General features: G+C 36.0%; 1 protein-coding gene across 2 annotated transcripts in view; it reads right to left on the bottom strand.

Moving 5' to 3' along the window:
• Positions 1-18,270, bottom strand: part of LOC123561440 (uncharacterized) — a 35,790-nt gene that overhangs the window by 6,547 nt on the left and 10,973 nt on the right. Inside the window, exons 3-4 of one of the 2 annotated variants that reach the window (XM_053553179.1) lie at positions 17,521-17,733; positions 13,355-14,188 (exon numbers count right to left, since the gene is read on the bottom strand). In XM_053553179.1, coding sequence (XP_053409154.1) covers positions 13,722-14,188; positions 17,521-17,733 — 680 coding nt within the window. In that variant the 3' untranslated portion in view covers positions 13,355-13,721. Of the gene's footprint in view, positions 1-908; positions 1,122-13,354; positions 14,189-17,520; positions 17,734-18,270 lie in introns of those variants that run through there. The other variant, XM_053553178.1, reaches the window with a different exon arrangement.

Genomic DNA, 18,270 nt, shown 5'->3' with positions numbered 1-18,270 from the left:
TATCAGGTTCGCCTTCGGCTCATCCGATAACCTCCTCCACCTCGCCAGATAAACTTTCTCATCTACGGCACTAACCTATTATTCTCTATGTCAATGCAACCTAAAACTATGTAGTTGTTACTAACAGTTAGTGTTTTCTGCTGGGTTTAGAGACAAGAAAATTTAGGTCATTTGGTGACTTTTCCAGATTTTGATAGTGAAGAAAGAGCCCAAATGCCCCTTGACAAGTACTTCATACATGTGTGGGCATACAAATATAACCACCAACCTCCTGATGGCTTCTTCACATGAAGAATTTTATACAACAAATGATTTTCAAACCCACAGTGGTATGAGGCAAGTTTCATTTTAACCAAATTTTCTTCGTCAGACATATTAAAGGCCATAAGATATATCAATTTCAGCCAGACTTCTATAACTTGGTTATGTAAGTAAGCCAGTCTTGTTGATTGGGAATCCTTGTGCAATCCAGTCAATACACTGAATGGTTATTAAGGTATGGCCTTGCATGCAGAATTACAACCAAGATGTGAAGTTGACGACAATGCCAGGTCGAGCAGAATAATTCTGATTAATCTTGGAACAGTGGAGCCAAACACAGCAAACTGATAAGAAGCATTTTTTAAGACTATAAAATCTAGATTCTAGATGAATTTCAGTCAGATACCTTAAGTTTTTAGACATTCCTAAAATCTAGTTAAAGAATTATTTTTCATTTTCCGATTATTTTCACTGCAAACTTCTCTCATATCAGGTTTTCTCATTTAAGTTTTATGTCTGTGCCAAACTGAAGTATTTAATCAATTATTTTGACTAAAAATTCTCTCAAACTGTTGTTTTTTTTAATGCCAAGTTTTAGGTTAAGTGCTAAACTGAAGTATTTGATCAATGTTCGATGTTATTCAAACCTCTGAATTTCCTGAAACAGATTGCACACTGAAATCGCATCTCCTCGTCATGCTGGTTCATGTGTGCTCTGAGATTTGAAGGTCCACGAAAGCCCAGACCACACACCTCACACTGCCAGGGTCTTTCTCCTGTATGCTGATTGATGTGAACATCCATATTCTGCCTGACAGACATCTCCTTCCCACACAGCTCACACTGATACATCTTTTTCCCTATAATATTAAAAAGTGTGCACATTTAAACAATCTACAATTTTAAACAAACACTTGCCTTAAGCACCCAGTTACAAAACTTCCCAAATAAACTTTTTGTTCTATGCTAAACTTCTCTTAACCAGTCAGATTGTGCTCATCCCATGAATAGCTGCTGAATACATGTTAGACTGTATAGTTAAACAAGCATATATAAAGCCAATGTATGGGAGAGCAAAACATGCTCTTTGATTGGAGTAGGTATTTGCTCACAGGTTGAAATACAGTTAAACCTGCCGCAGCAGTTACCTCTATAAGCAGCTACTTGCCTTACACAGCCAGTTAGCTAACTTCCCACATTGACACTCTGTTCTAATTTCAGTTAACCTGTCTTTTGCTGCCAGATTATGCTGCTCCCTTGATTGACTGCTTAACAAAGGTTTAGATATACACTGTAAATGTTTTAATTGGAAATGAAATACTTTTAAAGACAGGTGGAAACTGCTATTAAGGCCAGAGTTTTTTTATTTTCGTTTTACGGGAGCGCCGGTCCTAAATATTGCAAAAATGGAATAAAATTAAAATTCATTTTCCCGAGTTTTATTTTATTTTTTCCGCCGGTCAGTTGTTTACAGCCCCAAAGAAAATAAAATTAGTGTTTTTTCACCTGGACGTAATTTCACAGGAAGGGAGTTTAACGCGTGCAAAATATCGTGTTTTGCGGTACATTTATCGGCATTAACAGGGTGTAAAATTCCACTCGCCCGCTCGCATTGGCGAGTTTAGTCTGAGTAGGACAAGTGGACCTCGCTGTGTACTTGACCGATTTGGCGAGTGGTTTTTTTTACGTCCTTACTTTACCAAAATTCAGAAATTACATATACAAAACGTCAACAAACTTTGAGATGGTTCGCTACCTGGATTGACTGGAATTTACCCGCGAATCGTAAAGATATCAAAACGTCATGCCGGTAATTTTCCATTCCACAAGCACGTGTGACCTATCGTAACATCTAATTTACATCGACACGTACACAAAAACCGTGCGTAGTGCATTCATTTTTTAATATTTTCGCTTCAAGTTTTCAACACCCCTTGAGAAATAATACTTTTTGAATTCTATAATGATTTTAATAAGATATCGACAGAAATGTAGGCAAAATTCTATAAAAACGGTCGAATTTTCATATAATCATTTGTAAAAATTCAAACAGCGCAATCTTAGTTACATATTTCTTTCTAAAAGTAAATAAATGATGAATACTATGGGCTTAAAATTCAGACTTTTGACCAGAAAGTACAAAAAACAGAATAAAAAAATCTTAAATAATGAAAAGGCGGCAGCAATTACAATACATGGAGTAAAATGATTTCTGTTAGTGCGGCAGAATAGGTTACGTGACCTCGTGAACGTAAATAGAAATGCGATTTTAAAATAAAGCAATGTGATGTCACTGCGGTTTTAATAAGTTTTAAATGAATCTTTGTACATGTATTTTTTGACCAACAATTTAAAAGTTTTTCTTGTCAAACAATAATGTAAATTCCTTGAGGGCAAATAGGTCACAGAGGTAGGATATCCACTATAGTAACTATCGTTTGAGACATTTACCTTTTATACGGGATATAGCACATTCGCTTTTGATAACAAATTAAAGAAGAAACTTTTTATTGATTTCTATTTCTCAGCAATTTTAAGAACCGATGCGGTACGATCAGACAATGATGTGTCACATGGCGCGAAAACTTGACGTAATGCCATGACAATCTCGAGCAAAAATACCGCTTTGATCTCCGCTTCAGATGTCAAGATACTGACACACTTCTTTTAGCTCTTCGAGGGGGTGTAAATTGATCATGAAAACATTCAGCATTATTTAGTTTATCACTGAATAATCACCGATAATCTTTAACGTGCTTTTTTTTCTCTCTTTCTACACGGGTGGATGGACGATGATTATTGTGTCCAAATTTTTTTTTTAACTTTTCAAAATATATATTTTTCGGGAAATAATACTGTTGTACATAATACTCCGTTCATAAAAGTGACAGTATTAAAAGTATTAAATTGTCTAAAGATTGTCTTACTCACATTTTGTTTTCAATAGATTCAACTTACAAGTTTGCCATAGAAAGGTAATACAATATCAAAGGTGCTTTGACATTAAATTTTATTCAAAACATTAATTGTTTGCAGAACAAATAAATGTTTGTAACAGCAGATTTTTTTTACATTTCTATTTCAATGGTGACCCCTCACACTTTACACAGGCTTGGGACTGTCTGGCATAAAGCAGCTGCACGCCATGTACCCGGATAATCTTAACTCTGTTCAGCGACCCTAACTCAGTGCCAACATGGCGAATATAAAGCCGATACAACTATGTTTTCTGTGTAATTACGATGTATAAAGGAATGTTTCTGTTGTTATATCTATCTCCATTGATCAAGTGTATGTTTATTTCAAAATGCATCATGTTAAATATATCAACCCTTGTGTTTTCAGGTGGAAAAACGACGAACAAGAAAACTTTTCGAATGAAAACTTTTACAAAAAATCTTTAAAAACACTTCTATGCTTTTGATGCCTCGACTATTTTGTTGTTTGAAAGCAAAGATATACTGCTTTATAGGCCCGTTTACACTATGTTGTTAACCCACTACATGTTGACACAATACATGTTCAAATGTACTGACAGCGAGAAAAGGGATAAAAACCTAACTTTGAGTTGATAAAAACCGAACTCAGTTTACATGAGGAATGGATAAAAACCTAACTTACACGAAATTGCGTGACGGATAAACACCTAACTGACTAGTATTCTATAGAAATGAATGAGTTGACATGTACATGGTGTGATTATTGTAAACATTACTTTATAAGCGGTATTGTCTTCAAACTTTGTCATTAATTTTACAAGATGTTATATGTATGCCCACTACAGTCAAATATTTTTTCATAATTTTAATATTACGCAAATAGCAATGTTTGGAAAAATCTGGATAAACCCTCAAAAATAACTCAGTATAAAAGTCAAAATTATTATATTTATATAAGAAATTATTTAATACCACCGATGTTCGAAGTTCTGTAGTCTCCAACCATCTCTCCCTCCTCTCTCTCTCTCTCTCTCTATCTCTCTCTCTCTCTCACGCACGCGCACGCGCACGCGCACGCACACGCATACGCACACACACACTGTTTCAGAAGAATTGTGTTTCTTTCAAATCTTGTATATCGTACAGTGTAAGAGATTTTTATAGAGGTGCTAATGGAATATTTTTGAAATTGTTTAAATGGGATTAGATTTATGATTAATTATTAAATATGATATTTTTTCAGACGGTAAATAGGGAAGAAAAGTGTGTGTGTGGTGTGGTGGGGGTGGGGTGGGGGAGGGATGCATGGACTGACGGGACAGGGGTGTGGGTATCCTTACATTTTTCACTTGTCCACGGAACTTAAAAATCCACTTGTCCATAGTCAAATTTCACTTGCTCTGATTTGTAATATTAAACCTTCATGAAAGCGCAAATAGACTGGAGATCGAGTTCTTTATTTAGGACAATGAAAAGAAAAGCATATCACAGTAACTGTGGTAAAAAATAAGCTGTTGAAATATTTGCCTTTTAACGTTTATAGAAGTCTGAAATCGCGTTAGCAGTGTTCGGGATCTTTTGAGGTCAGGGCCCGAAACACTGCCCACGCAATGTTGCAAAGCCAGATGAATTCAGAGAAAGACTCTTAAAACGTTCCGACTTGTTTTAGTCATACTTGCGATCTCTGTGTGCTTTTGATTTTGATTTGGCTGACTACTGGCTCAAATATTTCCTTTGACAGTGACTTATTGTCTCCGCAGTTGGAATTCTACTTACAAACTTGTCATAATACTTTTTTAAAGTTGTTTACGTTTCTGATGTCTTTAAATGTCCTTTCAGTTCTCTGTGTGTAACCCTTGTTTTCCTTTTTTAGTTTTAGTTACAGAATGCTATATGCTGATGATGCAAATATTTTTCTTCAGCTACTTTAAATAGTTCTTATGTTCCCTTTAGCATGTATATGATTTCTTCTTTTATGTTTTTTTTTAAATGCATGTTGTAAAATGTGACTCTTCTTATTTTTGTGTAGTGTCAGCTAATCTTTTTTTATGTTGCTTTAAATGTGCTAAATCTGTATGTGGTAAATTACTTTTCCCTTTTATTTGCTAGTACCTAAGTGCTATTTTGTTTTAATGCGCTGTAACATGTATGTGATAATTTGTGATTTGTTTCTTATCTACTAAGCGCCAGGTGCTTTATTTGCTTTAATGTGCTTTAACATATTTGCATTTTATTACAGTTGATTTACTTATGTTGAGCTTATTTACATGTGTTTGCCGGAAAATAGCTTTAAGCTAGTGTTATATATTTATACTTATCCGAAGTTAAATAAATCTTCTTGTATCTAAATCTTCTCTGATATTTTATCATAGTCACCGAGTTACAGTGTGCGCGAGACCTAGTCAAAGAACCCATTATTTTTATCACCCCCATACACTTGAAGCAACACACAATCTAAATGATATTTTATGTTTTCTCATTTTATACCTGAAAAAGTATGCTTGTCCGCGGACACACAGAATGAAAAAGGCACTTGTCCGCCGGCAAAAAAATCACGAGTCGGATAAGTTGGACATAGGAATCCCACATCCCTGCAGGGGTGGGTAGATCAAAGAACTTCGAGCATCAACAGTCCATAAAAAAGCACAGACGAACAGCCGTTTTCGTTTGGTTAGGTGTTTATCCATTCTAAGTTCGTATTTATCCAGCACTGTTTCCTATACCAGTTAGGAATTATCCACAAATTTAAACCCACCTTATAATCAATACAATTTTTAAGCTATAAAAATCGATTTCAAACTTTGATACTGTTAAACATTGTCAAAGAGATATTTATGGAACTAATACATTTAATAAGTAAGGTCTTACTGCAATTTCTGGTACTTTAAAACAGTTAGAAACATAAAACATGTTCATTTTGAAGACTTTTTTGAGTACATTTTAATGAATTCCAGCCACATAATGTGACATTTCGATTGAAATATTTAGTACACAAAACATGTTATCAATACAGGATATTATGACTATCAAACGTTTTACGCTAACATTGCATACTCACATAAAAACATGAAAAAAGACAAGGAAATTAACTACATACATCGTCTTTCTGTCAGCCATGTTGGCACTGAGTTAGGGTCGCTGAACAGAGTTAAGATTATCCGGGTACATGGCGTGAGCTGGTAGTGTTGGCAAAATCTCAGACAGATGGTCCATTTCTTTTGTAACTTCAATAGAATTCGTAAGTGTATAAACAATAATAAAGAATACTTTTTATTGGAGACAATATTTTGACAAAAAGTGATGCAACTTCAGTACTTGAACTAAGTATATATAAAAAGGTGCAAATTACAGAGTTAAATGAGGTAAATTTTCAGTTTACTTTTTGCTAGATTATCTTTTGTTTTTCATCACTGAAAAAAAATCTTGCCCTCTGCACTGTGACTGTTATTCAAAGTTACTAAATACTTTATTTTGCTGATAAAACCCAGTATATTATGAGCTGGAATAAACTGTAAAGTTAGCTCGTTAAAGATGATATTGGTGAAAGATACAATAAGTAAATATTATGTATAAAAAGCAGAGGTTACACAGCAGAAAATGCAAGCAAACCAAACCACCAAAACTACTACACTACTAGGCCACTAAATTATACCAGACCTGTTTAGTCTCTAAAAACTGCTTTATTTGATTAAACGGCTAATTTTACACATAATATATTCACTGGCGTTGTACATTGAATTATACCTGATTTATATAGCGCCCAAGGCGCTTTACATAGTTCAAATGCAGCCACACAGGGCGCATAATTCATCCTCTGCTAGTACAGACACAGAGCGATCTGACCAGAGGGACAGAGTGAGACAAAGCCCCCACGACAGAGAGATCAGAAATCAGACACAGGCTTATCCGGCTAACTTAGCCTAGCTCGTTTCGAATAGACAGCCTGGTTCTTTAACGTGCCCAGTGTATAGCACTGATACACGCAAGGATTGCCTGGGTTCCTGACCAGTACACCTCTAGTTGGGTGGGAAACACTGAAAAGCGTTTCTGAAAATTCCCGAGTAGCTGTCGGGGATCGAACCCCGACCTCAGGATTGGAAGGCCAGTGTGCAAACCACTGAGCTATCCGTCCACCTGTTTAGTCTATAATTGCTGTCACTGAAATTTACTGTGGCTGTTGTAACAGGTAAAATAATTTTTGTCTTCCACTTAAATTAAGTAAAACAAGCTTTCTGAATTTTAAAGACTTGCCAGTGTGAGTTACAGTGCCTGAAGCAGTTTATTCACAAGCATGCATGAAAATAATTGTCTGGCATGTACATTTTGACAAAATTTTATTCAATGTTCATCCTGTATAAATGGATTTTATAGTCTTAAAACATAACAATACATCACAATATTTAATACTGGACACAAACACAAGTAAACAAAACTTGAAACGAAAGTTCATCAAAATAAAAAAAAATCTTAAAAAATTCTATTTTATTTTTATTTTTTCCGAGATGCTCACTTTCAAGCTTTTTATTTTTATTTTTATTCCCTCCTCCCCCTGCTCATTTTTCAAAAATCTCCCGTAAAACGAAAGATAAAAAACTCTGGCCTAAACTCCTTGGCATCTAATAACCTCACAATTTATACTATGTCTACTGACATGAAACTGTAAATGTCAGGATCTGGAATAAGATCTAATTACCATAATGGTATATGAAATCACAGGATTAAATTCAATTTTGACATTGCTGACTTGCATGTCTTTCCCAGCCTGTGTGCGAACTCGTGACTAAAGTCACTTTACCTCTACCTCTGAGAGGAAATGGTCATTTGCAGAAGAAAAGCGAAAAAAATCATCCCTTCATTTTGTTCAAACAAGATCAAAGGGAGAGAGTAGGTGGAATTTTTCAGGAGGAATTTGTCCTATATTCTAGGGCTGGGACGATTTCACAATTTTGAAACCGGTTATCATTTGTATGAAATCAAATCAAACTGGTTAATCGGGCGCCATATTTAAAATATTGTTTCCTTCCCTGACGACCCTTTCAAGGTATTTCCAGCAGCTGACTTCATTAGGAACTTACGGACTTTATCGTTTGCAAGCAGTGTGATAATTAATAAGTCATATTTTGGTGTTTTTTAATTTGGGTATGACGAAGAGATGCGATTCCAGTGTAATCTGAGACAATTGATTATGTTCAAGTTGATGTGTTTCTGCAGAAATATACTGCAGGTCTATGTGCTGGTCAAAGAAATGTATAAAGATAAAGTACAATTTGTGATGTTTATTGTTTGAGAGCGATTAGCGGTTTTGCAAAATATAGTCCTACTATATTCTGTAAAGACAGAAATTCAGTATGTAACAAGGTGGTCAGTTATTATAATTATGTGTGTGTGTGTTCTTGTTAAGTGTCTTTTTTAACAATTTTTCAGTTATATAACGCCTTGTAGCAGTGAACACAATGCCCAACTTTATAGTATTGCCTCACTAGAATATCAAGCCATGGACACGTGACATGATACCCTCCTCAGTCACATCATGTTGACACTGGGCTTACCAATCCTAGCACTATCCTCTTTAATGTCGAACGCCAAGAAAGGAAGCTACTACTAGTATGACTTTTTACATTTTTAGTATGATGCGGCCAAGGATAGAGCCCAAGACCTACAGCACTCAAAGTTCCGAGGGGGTTAAGGTAGTCAGTAACAAATGCAGATGACTTGATCCCTATAGTTGGCATAGTTTATACTAAAGTAGAATTTTATAGTTTAAGAGTTGGTTTCATTTGGTATCTAAACAATCATAAAGATAAACCTATCCTAAGCAGCCAGGCAAGGAATGGAGCAAACATGGCCTTTCAAGACAGGTTGTTGTTAAATGCAGGTTAGTTTGCTCTGAAAGTACAGCCAATGTGGCTGCTCAACAGAAGGTATCACTTATGCAGGTATTCCTGCATAGAGTAAGTCTTAGGTGCCTGGGTCTTGGTGAAAACCTTACTGTGCATGTAATGAATCTGATGTTTGATCCACCAGTTCCATATGTTCTTCATTTTTCTTCTTCATCTTTCATTGTCTCTAGGGGTGATGAAATCAAAACAAATTGATATATTGGAAAGATATTAAGAAGAATGATATTAATGTTGAACGATGCATGTCCCAAAAGAATGCTTGATAAAATAAGAGAGTAAGTTCAATTTTGACCCCAAGGCCAAGATCTGAACAAACTCGTTAGAAGACCACCAGATGATGCTATATGCCAAATTCTTAGAGCTCTGGGTTTTGCAGCTTTAGGCAAGAAGACTTTTCAAGTTTTTCTTATATAAATGTACGTAAAACATGTGAATCCCGACAGGGACAATTTTATCTCCAGAGACATGATTTTAATAAAACTGATAGTGGATTTCTACACAATGCTCCAAGTAAAATATCTATTAGCTCCAGGTCTTGAGGTTTTAAACAAGATTTTGAAAAAATTTCTTACATGAACATACGAACCCTGGCAAGGTCAACTTTGATCCAAGAAGCATGATTTGAACGAACTGGTAATTAAAAGTACTTTGACACAATGTGCAAATATCTAAGCTCAAAGGCTGTTTTTTTTTTTAAAAATGTTTTTCTTATATAAATCTGTGTTAGACAAGTGAACCCCTGGGGAAGGCCAATTTTGATCCCAGAGGTATGGTTTGAGCAACCTTGGCAGAAAACCACTACACAATGCTTCATACCAAATATCTAAGCTCTGGACCTTGCAGTTTCAGAGGAGATTTTTAATGCATTTCTTATACAAGCCTATGTCAAACAAGTGAACCTTTGACAGGACCAATTTTGACCCCAGGGGCATAATTTGAATGGTAGAGGACAATTACATAAAGCTACATGCCAATTACCTTAGATAAGAAGTTTTTCCTTTTGGTTATCATGGAAACCAGAATTAAGCATGGAATTGAATTCTTTGAACAATTTTGTTGAGGACCATCCAGGGAATATCCAGGCACTGGCAAAACTGAATAGAATATAGGTCCAACTCAAGTTGGTCCTGTATTGGGCTAATAGATTCAATGCCATGTTGGTCCAACTCTCAAATACACCCTTTAACTGTTTTGTTTTTTTGTTAGAAAAAAATTCAACCATAAATTCTTATGGCATTTTATGTCAGCATCTTGCTTTATAGTTTTCCAATCCAAATGTATGCTGATATAATCAGTTTGTTGCCTCTCCTAAATAATTAAAAAAAACAGGAGTTAGACCAGTATATTGGTATGTCATCAAAATGGTTTCTGAAATGTTTCAGTAACAAGAGGGCCATGATGGCCCTATATCGCTCACCTGAGAATAGTTGCTTGCTTGCTTGCTTGAACATATTTCTTTACTAAAGCTTCAAGAACAAAAAAATAGGTGAGTAGGTCATCGTAAAGATTATTCAAGATAACTACTGAAATCTGTTAAAAAATTATACAAGTGGTCCAAATCTCTTTGCTGTAGCTTCAAAAACAAGAAAGTAGGTCAGTAGGTCAGGGTTAAGAATATTAAAGATGAGTATTGAAATCTGTATCAAAAGTTATACATGTGGTTCCAGGCCAAATTTCTATGCTGTACCTTAAACAAGAGGGCCATGAAGGCCCTGTATTGCTCACCTGACCTATTGACCTAAAGATCATCAAGATAATTTCATTAAGATATGGTCATAAATGTAGCCTCTGAAGTGTTAACTAACTTTTACTCTGATTTGACCTGGTGACCTAGTTTTTGATCCCACATGACCCAGATTTGAACTTGACCTATAGATCATCAAGATTAACATTCTGACCAAGATTCATTAAGATATGGTCATAAATGTGGCCTCTAGAGTGTTAACTAGCTTTTCCTTTGATTTGACCTGGTGACCTAGTTTTTGACCCTACATGACCCAGATTCAAACTGGACTTTGACATCATCATGATTAACATTCTGACCAAGTTTCATGAAGATACAGTCATAAATGTGGTCTCTTCAGTGTTAACAAGCTTTTCCTTTGATTTCACCTGGTGACCTAGTTTCTGACCCCAGATGACCCAGTATCATAATCATCCAAGATTTTATTCAGGGTAACATTCTGACTAAGCTTCATTAAGAGTGGGCCAAAACTGTGACCTCTAGAGTGTTAACAAGCTTTTCCTTTGATTTGACCTGGTGACCTAGTTTTTAACCCCAGATGACCCAATATCAAACTTTTCCAAGATTTTACTGAGGGTAACATTCTGACCAAGTTTCATTAAAATTGGGTCAAAATTGTGACCTCTAGAGTGTTAACAAGCTTTTCCTTTGATTTGACCCGGTGACCTAGTTTTTGACCACAGATGACCCAATATCGAACTCATCCAAGATTTTATTGAAGGCAACATTCTGGCCAAGTTTCATTAAGATTGGGCCAAAACTGTGACCTCTAGAGTGTTACTAACAAGCTTTTCCTTTGATTTGACCTGGTGACCTAGTTTTTGACCCCAGATGACCCAATATCAAACTTGTCCAAGATTTTATTGAGGGTAACATTCTGACAAAGTTTCATTAAGACTGGGTCAAAATTGTGACCTCTAGAGTGTTAACAGTCAAATTGTTGATGACGGACAATTGACGACGGACACAGGGCGATCACAAAAGCTCACCTTGCAGGTGAGCTTAAAACAAGACAGTAGGACAGTAGGTCAGTAGGTCAAGATTAAGACTATTCAAGATGAGTATTGAAATCTGTTTCACCTACTATGACCATCACTCCATTCCAAAATGTACAGATCACCATATCTACTGATCCAAGATAACCATCATCAACAAGGGAGTACTTAACAATAAAACTTGCTACTAAATAGGTGGATAAAACACCAGAGGCATTCAACAATACAACAAGAAAGACAATAATGACCCTATATCACTCACCTGTTAAACTTGGCCTTGGGTTCATCAAGATAAACATTCTGACCCAAGTTGCATGAAGATAGGGTCATAAATGTGGCCTTTTACAGTGTTAACAAGCTTAAAATGTTTTTGACCCCACATGACCCAGTTTCAAACTTGGCCTAGGAATCATCAAGATAAACATTCTTACCAAGTTTAATGAAGATAGGGCGATAAATATGGCCTTCAGAGTCTTAACAAGCTTTTCCTTTGATTTGAGCGGGTGACCTAGTTTTTGAACCCACATGACCCATTTTCGAACTCGGCCTAGGAATCATCAAGATAAACACTCTGACCAAGTTTCATGAAGATAGGGTCATAAATGTGGCCTTCAGAGTGTTTACAAGCTTTTCCTTTGATTTGAGTGGGTGACCTAGTTTTTGACACCACATGTTTCGAACTTGGCCTAGAGATCATCCAGATAAACATTCTGTGCAAGTTTGTATCAAATCAATGCACAAATGAAACCTCTATATGGCTGAAAGGGCCAAAATAGAAAATTTCTCTAGAACCCACAATGGAATCTAGCTGGTTTTCAAAATGAACCGAGATCTTATTGTGACTTAAGTTGTGTGTGTGGTAAAAATCGAATATAAAATGTTACTTCTATCATGTTCACAAGGTAAAAATTAACAAATTTTGGCTCTTTCAGGGGTCAATCAGGGGCCGTAACTCTGGAACCTATGACTGGATCTGACTGATTCATCATGGAATCCAAGATCAATTGTTGTTAAAGATATTTTGCAAGTTTGTATCAAATTAAACCATAAATGAAGTATCTATATGGCTGCAAAAGCCAAAATAGCAAATTTTGGCCCATTAAGGGGGCATAACTCTGGAACCCATGATGGGATCTGTCCAGTTTTTGAAAGGAACCGAGATATTATGCCAAGTCAAGTTGGGTGCAAGTTTGATTAAAAATCAGTTGCAATATATGGTCTCTTATTGTGTTCACAAGCCAAAATAGCAAATTTTGGCCCTTTAAGGGGCCATAACTCTGGAACCCATGAAGGGATCTGGCCTGTTTTTAAAAGGAACCAAGATATTATGCCAATAAAAGTTGTGTGCAAGTTTAATTAAAACTGTATTCAAAATATGGTCTCTATAGTGTTCACAAGAAATTGTCGATGGACGGATAATGGGTGATGGGCGATCACAAAAGCTCACCTTGTCACTACACGTCAGGTGAGCTTAAAACTGACAGCTTTCTGTTGAAAACTGAAAACATATTGAAATCTCCTTGATATCTTTATTATATTGTCAGCCTGACATAATCATGTACAGATAATGATATAAACATATAAATAAAGACATACAAGGAATTTTAACAAAATCTCTCACAAATTTGATACCTTATAAATGCTATGAGACTATAATATTCTTTGAGGACTAGTTTTCATACTTGTGCAACTATGAAATTGAATTTCAATAAAGAAATGATATTCTTATTAATTCTACCTTAACATCGGGAAATACCAGCTCTTTATATGACTCTAAACATGTTACTACTCAGTAAATGTTCACAGTCAAACAAGTATATTAAATTAATTTGTTTACGTAACTTGTAATATCACATTTAGAACAGTTGCTTTCCTTCATTTCCTATAATATTGTTACACTGTCAACAACAGAACTCAATTCAACTGTGGACAAAGTGTTTGTGTTAAATCCAGTGTGAACCTGATTGTTGTCTCCTGGTAGATTTTCATTAATAGATTTTGAATCTGTCACCCAGGTTTCTAAGTTTTCTCTATCAGTATTTCCAGTTACATTTGAATGATGCTTCTTTACATGAATAAGGGCAGATGGTTTCCTTGCAAATGTCTGATTGCAGACAGAACACATGAAGGGTTTTTCAGTGACATGTTTCTCAGCAATATGTCGATATAGTGCACTGATATCCGAGAATGTTTTCTGGCATTGTTTACAATTGTATGGAGTAGCACCAGTATGAGAGCGGGTGTGCTTGTTTAGATCTCCTCTAGTCACAAACTCTTTAGAACAATATTCACAAACGTAAGCCTTCAAACCTATATGCCTCTGCAGATGTTGTTTCATCACACCATTACCTGAAAAAAGATGTAAAATTATCACACTAAAGAAACATTCACATTCTACAGCAAAGCAACTAGCCATTTACCTTGCTAAATTTCTAGAATGGACTGGTCCATCATGCAATTTGGGCAATACCACTAATTATTTAAAAGGGTGTACATTGAAACTTTACTGACTGAATAGCGAACAGTGCAGACCATGATCAGCCTGCACGGATGTCTGCAGGCTGATCTTGGTCTGCACTGGTCGCAAAGGCTTAATCAATTGGCACCAGCAGAATCAAAGATCAGCTAAGTACATTTTGAAGGTGAGAAGAGTTTTAAGTATTCTTGGACAAGATGCTGAAATGGAAAATTACTGATTTAAGGTATTATCCCCATAATAGTGCACCTCCTTTTAAACAGTATTTAATTCCTACCATAAACCTACTTTAACTTGAATTTTTCAAGTGGGCATAGGTTCGAGCCCCACTAGGACCAAATTTATTCCTCTTATACTAGTATTTATTTTTTTCTAGTAAATTTTTACTTTTTTTCAAGACTTATAATTGATATATTGTACAAAAGTTGTAAATTTTCATTGATAAGGGGTTTCTTGCTGTTCAAAGTGAATTTACCTCTGAAACAGAAGGGGGAGCGGACCCAGATGAAAAATAGAAGGTGCGCAAGTTCATATCATGATTAAGACTCATGCAAGGTGTCATGAATCTATATCAAATACTTTTTGAGCTAGGCGTGCCACAAGGTGAAAATGTGCATTTTTGACTATTTCAGGTGCCATAACTCTAAAAACAGAGCCTGACAAAAAATAGGAGGGGCGCAAGTTCATATCATGATAAAGACTCATGCAAGGTTTCATCAATTTATATCAAATACTTTTTGAGCTAGGCACATCACGAACTTCGGACGGACGCACAGATGGACGGACGCAAGGACAAGAGCAGATCTATATGCATCTATATGCCCCCACCACTCATAGAAAGGTGTGTTGGGGGGGAGGGGGCACAAAAATGCAAATAGAGTTATGGAAACTGTGCAGTGTAAGTCAGTTTATTAGTTATATTGCAGTAAATAAGTCTGTTAAATTATATTTTATACAAACAAGTGGTTACTGAGACACCAGCTATCATAAACAAGAGGGCCATGATGGCCCTATACATCGCTCACCAGAGTTGATCTGGCCTAATGACCTAATTTTTGACCCCCGCATGACCAAGAGTTGATCTTGACCTAAAGATCATCAAGACAAACATTCTGACTAAATTTTGTAAAGATTTGGTTACAACTCTGGCCTCTAGAGTGTTCACAAGCTTTTCCTTTGATTTGACCGGTGACCTAGTTTTTGACCCCATATGACCCAGATTCGAACCTGACCTATAGATTATCAAAACAAACATTCTGACTAATTCCCATGAGTTTCAAACTTAAATTATGGTCTCTAGAGTGTTGAAAAGAATTTCCTTTGATCTGGCCTAGTGACATAGTTTTTGACCCCACATGACCCCATTCAAAGTTGACCTAGAAATGATGAAGACAAACATTCTCACCCAGTTTCATAAAGACTGAGTCACAAATGTGGCCTCTAAAGTGTTCACAAGCTTTTCCTATGATTTAACCAGTGACCTTGTTTTTGACCCCACATGACCCAGTTTCGAACTTGACCTAGAGATCATCAAGACAAACATTCTGACAAAGTTTCATAAAGATTGGGTCAAAAATGTGGTCACTAGAGTGCTCACAAGTTTTTCCACTGACCTGACCTACTGACCTAGTTTTTGACCCCACATGACCCAGTTTAGAACTTGACCTAGAGATCATCAAGACAAACATTCTGACCAAGTTTCATAAAGATTAGGTCAAAAATGTGGTCTCTGGAGTGTTCACATGCTTTTCCATTGATCTGACCTACTGACCTAGTTTTTGACCCCACATGACCCAGTATCGAACTTGACCTAGAGATCATCAAGACAAACATTCTGACCAAGTTTCATAAAGATTAGGTCAAAAAGTGGTCTCTGGAGTGTTCACAAACTTTTCCTATGATTTGACCTACTGACCTAGTTTTTGATCCCACATGACCCAGTTTCGAACTTGACCTAAAGATCATCAAGACAAACATTCTGACCACGTTTCATAAAGATTGGGTCAAAAATGTGGTCTCTTAGAGTGTTCACAAGCTTTTCCTATGATTTGACCTACTGACCTATTTTTTGATCCCACATGACCCAGTTTCGAACCTGACCTAGAGATCATCAAGACAAACATTCTGACCAAGTTTCATAAAGTTTGGGTCAAAAATGTGGTCTCTAGAGTGTTCACAAGGCAAATGTTGACAGACGACGCATGACCCACGTCGACGGACACCGGACAATGACTGGTCACAATAGCTCATCTTGAGCACCTTGTGCTCTGGTGAGCTAAAAAACTTAACCAAATGGGGACGCCAACACATACGCCAACATATGGGCGAGTCCAATAGCTCTACTTTTTCTTTCAATAGCTGAGCTAAAACAATTGTGTGACTTTGACTTTGGACGTAGTGAACTTGGTTGTGTGCTTTGCTCACCACTTTGGTGAGACTAACAATTGATGTTAGTTTTATGAAAATCTTTTAGACATGAAGTTAAGCTATTAGATCTTTGACCTCCAAGTGTGACCTTGACCTTAAGACTTAATGACCTGGTTTGTGAGCTCTGCTCATTGTCTTGATAAGGTTAAAAATAGATCTTAGTTTAATGAAAATCTTCCAAGCTGTTAAGAAGATTATGGATGTACAGATGGGTCATGAATGAATCCAAAATATATGTAGCCCCCATATATTTTGTTTCTGGGAGTATAATAACTATATTTAACTCTTAAAATATTAGTGGCAATTGTATCTGCCTTTGCTACCAGTGCAGATCAAGATCACCCTGCACATCCATGCAGTCTGATCATGATCTACACTGTTCGCTGTTCGGTCAGTAAATCTTCAATGAATACCCCTATGAACTATAAATGGAAATATCCAAATTGAAAGACAGAGTAGTACATTTTAGAAACTTAGCAGGGTAAGAGTTAATGTTGAAAACAGATGCTGATGCTGAAATATAAAACTGTTTTCATAAATTCTTTGTTGTGATTATTCTGTTAAAAGTATAGGTGGACTTTTTCTCTGCTTTGTGAAATATCAACAGGAAGGGATTTGTCCAGGAGTGTATTTTTGTGGCTCCTAGTATAAACAACTACCATACATGAATTCTTCACAACATGAGTCAGTCTGTTGTCTATCAAAATAAAAGTGACATGAAAATTACACAGTATAAAGTAAAGTAGGTTATAACAGACAATGATTATATTAATATTACTTTTAAATGTTTGTGGGCAGAGTGGACATGGAAATGGCCGTGTATCTGAATGGACTATCTTGTGTTTCTGGAGATTGTTGTTACTCTTGAAACTCATTCCACACATCTCACATATCCAGTCCCGTGTTGCCGTGTGCTCGTATATATGCTTCTTTGCATTCTGTACATACTTAGACATATAGCCACACACTGGACACATGTACATTCGTATACCTGAAAGGAAACATCACATAGATATGTTACTATGTTTATACTACACTGAAACCAAACATTGCAACGTTCATTTTGGAAAACAAAAACCTAACTACTGTGAAATGACTTGATTTTGTGGGCTTAAGATTTCATGATTTCATTCAAAACAGCAAGAATTCATGCACTTGAACATTTTGAAGGTCAAATTGATTAAATCTTTACTGAATCTTTAGGAATATATGGAAAATCACCTTGTCACTGCCTAAGATAAAATCATCAACTTAAGCCGTTAAATGTTTACATGTTCAACTTCAAAGCCATTTGTAACAACTACTTTCAAACAATCAATGTCTATCTAAAAATGCAAATCCAGCAGGGCCCTTTTACATGTTTTGAACCATCAAGAGGCTCAATAATTACCCCATGTATACATGTAGTAGGTTATACACCTTTTCCCTTTAAAATTGCAAATTCTCATCTGAAAAGCCATAAAGACAAATTTTAAAACATTTAGTGTTAGGACTGTATTGTTTTTGCTGTTAAAGACAGAAATTCAGA

This window comes from Mercenaria mercenaria, chromosome 10, assembly GCF_021730395.1.
Source record: "Mercenaria mercenaria strain notata chromosome 10, MADL_Memer_1, whole genome shotgun sequence".
In the NCBI taxonomy this organism is placed as follows: Eukaryota; Metazoa; Mollusca; class Bivalvia; order Venerida; family Veneridae; genus Mercenaria; species Mercenaria mercenaria.
Note: the sequence above shows the minus strand (reverse complement) of the source record. Positions and strands in the feature narration are given on the sequence as shown.